The sequence below is a fragment of the Echinococcus granulosus genome, assembly GCF_000524195.1.
Source record: "Echinococcus granulosus chromosome Unknown EG_S00026, whole genome shotgun sequence".
In the NCBI taxonomy this organism is placed as follows: domain Eukaryota; kingdom Metazoa; phylum Platyhelminthes; class Cestoda; order Cyclophyllidea; family Taeniidae; genus Echinococcus; species Echinococcus granulosus.
The window spans coordinates 218,728-224,589 of record NW_020170406.1 but is presented as its reverse complement, the minus strand read 5'-3'; the positions used below and the strand labels follow the sequence as shown (position 1 = coordinate 224,589).

The 5,862-nt window shown below is 44.0% G+C and overlaps 1 protein-coding gene across 1 annotated transcript in view; it reads left to right on the top strand. All coding sequences in view use genetic code 11, as the record gives it.

The window, feature by feature from the left end:
• The window catches only part of EGR_04272 (hypothetical protein), a gene marked incomplete at both ends in the record, with an annotated part of 4,814 nt that extends 153 nt beyond the window's left edge, over positions 1–4,661 (top strand). Inside the window, 2 exons of the mRNA XM_024493521.1 lie at positions 2,456–2,579; positions 3,857–4,661. Of these exons, the coding sequence (XP_024352029.1) occupies positions 2,456–2,579; positions 3,857–4,661 (929 nt within the window). The remainder of the gene's footprint in view (positions 1–2,455; positions 2,580–3,856) is intronic.
• Positions 4,662–5,862: the final 1,201 nt, after the last annotated feature.

The following is a 5,862-nucleotide window of genomic DNA, read 5'->3' as shown; positions in this document are numbered from 1 at the left end:
TGAGGGCACGGTATCAATAGGCTGATGCCCATTTATCGGAGTTTTAAGATGCATGCAAATAAGCAATCGCTTACAAAATAAAGCATTGAAGTCATTACGGAGAGCTATACTAAAAACTACCCGAAATTTCTTTGACCACGTGATTTCGCTTGGTATTGTGAATTCAGGTAAAGTAGAACGATTTGCGTATTATGGATTGCCGGAGGCGGTTGTAGCCATATTTGTGACCCGTTTCTTAACTGTCAATAGCGCACAGCCTATCGTGTGTTTGTCGTTTCACGTTACCTACTAGTAGTGATTAGCTGTCAAAATTCCCTCTCTCCGAAATCGCTCAAAGCGGTTTCATGCATTCATCTTTGATTGAATGCAATTCTATGGAAATTAATTTTGTCCTTATTAATAAGAACTAATCCTTCGCCTAATTTTAAATGGGCTAGTCTTTGCTCTAGGAGGCTCCTCCGCATCGCTAAGTATAGCGATTTGGGGAGTCGTATTTCGGGGTTGAGATTTCCTTCCATGGATTACTCTTACTGATCTCAAAAATCCCCATTCAGGTAAGCTCAAGAAACATCGAAGGGCATCCTTCTACTGTTTATGTTTCCTCTGGGAACGTTACGCGGTCTTGGAATGACCGAAATCTCTTTCGACCTGGATGAAAACTATGAACGTGGTAGTCCATAGGCTTGTACTAGATCCTGCCCTACTTTGAAAGTTATTTCCTGCGCTTCTAGTTACTACACTTCTGCGTTGAAACTACGTACGAGACAGAAGTGAAGTGAAGTTTTTAGTTGCACAAAACCTCATATCACCACTTTTGACGAATTTAATAAGCGTGCTATTTGAGTTTTGCAAGAGTAGAACACCTTAGAAGTGGTCTCAGGTTGAAAGTGAATAGATTGTTTTGAAGTGTTGCCGCTCGGTGGACACCAAAGGTTGCAGGAATGATAAAGAGACCGAAAGTGATCGGACCAGCTCCGGTCCATCTCTTTGTTTCTGTCTGCGTCCTACGTGCACTGAGGTGGCCGCCTTTTCTTCTTGGACCAAAAGGTTTCGCCCCTTACCATGATATGACGGTAACTTTGTTTTCCCCGTCTACCTATACTAATTGATCACGCTGGATTGTCACGGTACAAAGTTACTGGAAGCGATTCAGGACTGTTTCATCATCTAACTGCTATTTGTTTATTTTTGGTGGCAATAAGTGGTGGCTTGACACTGTTGGCTTGGTGCTTGGATCACAGACTATTCCTTATAAATTCCACTGGATGACTCAAAATTGATTCAATAAGCTCTAAATTCCTCCATTGAAACTCCTATTTCGGGGATTTTTGGACCCGATTGATGTCTTAGGAAACTTCCTGGACTGCCGAAATCACATCTTTGTAATGGTGTTATAATGGAGTGAGTTAAAGCATCCAGCTTTGAATAGCGAATTCGAAGGTCCTTCGATTCCGTGTTTCTCCGTGATGTCGCATTCAGTTCGGATGGGAGAATATTACTAGTTTTCGTGGATTCTTTTGTTAACTTAACTTTGAAATACGCATTTTCGTATGTTCCTCCTTTTTCGGTTGGCATATCTGCCCTGTGATAACCTTTTGGAAGATATAATGAAGTGAGAATTACTTTAGAAAATTCGAAGCCTTGGGAAATTAAGGCCTTCCTACTCTCTGAAATCATCGTTTAACGTTTCTGCTTCAGTTGACTGTAAGCAAAACTGTTTGAATTATACTTTGAAGAGAGGAAAAGCCACTTACAACGGGTTAATGAATAATAAGTAAGCAAACCCATGTTATACGTTCCCTCCAACCATTCCTGTTCCTCTTTGATCTCACTTTCTTTTCAACGTCTCTCACTTTTTTGGGGGTTGTGTGTTCGGATGTTGCAACGACTTTAGCATTGCATTTCAGATTCTTCAAAGGTGGGTCTTAAACTAGAGATTACTAAAATTAAATCGCACTGAAATGTTCGTAATGGCATCAGGAATGTAGGCGAGCAATATGCAATGCACTCCGTAAAATCAGAAATTCTACTGCTGTGTGGGTGAAATTTCCGTTAAATTTACAAGTCCGGTTAGCTCTCTCCACATGCCTGATGGTAACCTTGAACTTGTCTAGTGTAATTGTCGGCGTCGGGTGAATGCGACTGAAAATGTTGCAAAAAATCGGCTACTGTCGTTGTGTTATCTATACATGATGAATGTTTACTACAATAGTGGAGTGTTTATCAAGCATCCACGTTGTGCTTCATTTCCAACCTATTCCAGTCTCGTCTCCGACCCTACATTTGTGCTAACCCCCAAATTGGAATACCTTGAATTGCCTACAGTATAAAGTAATTTGGAAATTTCTTAACCAGTCACATTTCGTTTCATGAAACAGGTTGTGACTTAGTTCAGTTGAATTGGGTGTCATTGCCTTGACAAACGAAAGGGGAGCAATTGATGGCATGCTTGTAGCTCCATGGCTCACCTGCCACCCTCCCGATCACGTGATCTACTCACGATGGTTGAGTCACGTAGTGGTGAATGCAGAAGAAATCTGTCTAGACAATCACGAGATGTTTTTTAGTGCAGTTGTCGGGTTTGTGTGTAAACATTCTCTGAAAGGTAGCCTGTACCTCCCTTCAGTAATGTCAGTTCGAGAATAAAAACAACGTAAAACCGAGGGCTCAGGCGTCATTCAAAGTGTTTGTTGAGTCAAGTAATGTCTGTTTTGCTTCAGAATTGCCATATTGGAATCTGAAAGTCATGGTTTCGTAAAATACCTACCTTCTCCTTGAAAACAAGAATGTATCGAGTTTGAGAGTGGTCGTTTGAATGAAAAGCAGCCGGGATCCGCAGTCAAGTCTCCAATCAAAAAGCGTCTTAAGTCGGTATAGCAAAAACACCAGTAAAGACGGCGGCACAAGTAGTCTAGGCCTAGATCTATCAAAATATGGGCAGCCACCAATCGCTGATACACTTCAGAGTTGAGGCAACGGCGCAGTTATGGAAGATGAGATACAGTGCAGCTTTTGGAAATTACAGAGTAAACTGCATTGTGTACAGTCGTTTAGGTACACTTTCCATGTCTGTTTGTCACTCCTAGTAGAGTGAATTCTCAGCGCCACACGCTGGGACGAAAGGCTCCTCTTCTTTCCTGTCAAAGAAGATAGTCTTGTTTTTCTTTCTCTGTATGCCCCTCGAGGCGCCCAAGGTCTCAGGCGGGGGATATATTTCATCCCCTTTTGGAGCTCCTGTCTTTTTCTAAACCCGTCATTGGAATCTTCACAGAGGTGTGTGTGTGTGACATGCGAGCCTCCTTTTCCAATTTTAAAATAATCCCCATTCAACAGTAAACGCTCGATGTTTTCTGTTGTCCCTTGCGTATAATTCATGCCCTTCCACTCTATCCTTCAGCAAATATTCCTTCAAGAACCTATATATGGAGCGCCCGTGAAATTCTGTTTCATTTTCTTTGCATTTTTCTAATAAGTCTGCTTGCTATTACTTATCTAAATCCGTATTGTGTGCTTTATTCTGAGTGACGCGTCTTCAGAAGTGCCTTTCTTAGGGGAGACTTGTGATGACTTCTAAATCGTTTTTTTGTGGGAAATATGCGCAATTTCGTTGCACAAGTGGATGGAAAGTAACTGCTTTCGGGCGCGAGTATTGATCCATCCTGGACCATCCAAAGTCTGATACAAGTTGGTGCCGAAGAAAAATCCCCCAACCGATCGTGATAAGGCGGGTCGGGTTTTTCTTCCTTGCTTGTTTGCTTGCCTACCTACCTACCTACCTAACTCCACCGCCTACGCTAGTGCCTACGTGCATGGCTATTCGCAGTCACGTGATCATTCCTTGTCTTTTTTTGTCTAGACCCTATCTTCATCTCTGTGGGCACGATTTCGCTGGTTATGGTGTCACTTGGCGTCGCGGAGTGGTCTTCAGCAATGCAGCCGTCCAACTCACCTCCAATTATCCTCGTGTCCTGCCTCACCATCCTTTTCCTCGTCGACGAAAAGCCTATTCCTCCACCTTTACTAACAGTGGTGTCGGCGGTGCCAGTAGTGGTGACGGAGGAAGTGGAAGTGGCGGTGGTGCTGAACGTGAATCTACTGCTGGTGGAGACCTCTTCGCGGGAACGTCAGCGCCCTCCAAGGTCACCGAGCACGGGGACCCCTTGGGGGTGACTGGGGAGATCACTACACTGCCCCCACGCATTCCTCGTTTTACCGACTTTGGTGTTCGACCACGACGGTGGCGTAGACGTCTCTCTAGCCTCCTAAGCCGCCTCTCCCTCCTTAGTACTCACTCTCTCACTGATAGTGCGCAGCCTACCTCGACGGTGCTGGACCCATACTACAGTGTTGGATGTAAATCCAGTCGCATTCGACCAACACCTAGCTCCTTGGCAGCTCTACGATCGGGTGATGGGGATTTTGTGGTGGATCCGACCCTCAGTGTCTTCGGTAGTTGTGGTGGAAGTAGAGGTGGGAGTAGGAGTGAGTATGTGGGTCGGAGGAATCCACTTGTGTTTGACGTCTACGTTGTGATTGAGGAGGGTGTGAATGACCGCGAGGTACTGCCTGACTACTCAAAGAGCACGATTTCTCACCAGGAAACATCTGGCCGCCAGAGTTCTCAGTCACTGCGAAGGAATAATGCGTGCTGCATACAGTAGAGCCTCCTCCTCCTCTGTCCATCCTTTCTGTCTCTGTGCATTTAATCGTAACCACTCGCCTCTCCTTGCCTCGGTGCCCTCTCATCCCATCTTATTGTCACAACCTCCTTGCCTCCAATCGTCATAAACGGCCTTCTTCTTGCCTCAATTTTACAGGGTTTTGATCCTACGCAAGATAGATTTCGAACACGTATATTTATTCACTAATTCATTCACATCCCTTCATTTATTCGTTCATTCATCCAATCACTCAGTCATTCATTTGCACAAGCATTCGTCACTAAAATAGGGTGCTGGCAACCTGCCTACAGGGACTTTCTTATTATCAGTGTTATATATGCGCTATCGCGAATTTCAAAGCTACTGATACGTAATAAAGTATACTTTTTCTATTTAACATCCAAAGCAGTTTTACTCTTTGTTTTCACCGGGTTTGTGAACTCCATTTAAACAAATTACTCAATTTGACGTCTTGAGTTCGATAATCAATGTCCATCGACAACAAATGCTTGATCGGTGTCAAAACCTCGGACCGGATCTGTAGTGTTCACGTAACGGTGTTTGCATAAAGCCAAGTAGTCAGGATTTGGGTAGAAGTTGGATTGATGAATACAATTTCCTTACTTCATTCATATCAGGAACTTGTAAACAAATCCCTTTTAAAATAACAGAGGGAATTTTTTAAGTGAGGAGGGCAATTTGCGTTGCAAGTAAGTTGGCAAAGGAGAAAGAATCGGATGCCGGATGAAGTAAGGATGCCATTGGCGGCTAGGATGAAGGAAGGCGAGTTGGGGCATGAAATTGCGTCAGACGTGTGTATGGCTTTGGTGAGCGCTCGCAGCTGATCAAAAGCACTTTTCAATGGTCGACTGCGGATTGGTTTCATGTGCTTTTCCTGGTTGGCCAGCGGACAGGAAGGCTGCAAACTCAGGAGGGAGGGCGACAGCGAAAGTTGCCAAAAAGGTCCATTTGAATGGAATAAAGCAAGATTTGTAGACTAAAATTCGATGAGCCAGTGAAGAGGGCGACGATTTGTGCAGGTGGGTGGTGGTATGCGAGTTTTATCAAGCATCAGACGGCCAAAAGATTCCTGTGGTTCATTCCTAGCTCTCAGAAATAATTCGCTGTGTATTAGTTTCTCTACCGCATACATTATAAAACACTGATAAATAACCATTAGCCTACTGATACCGTGCTCCCT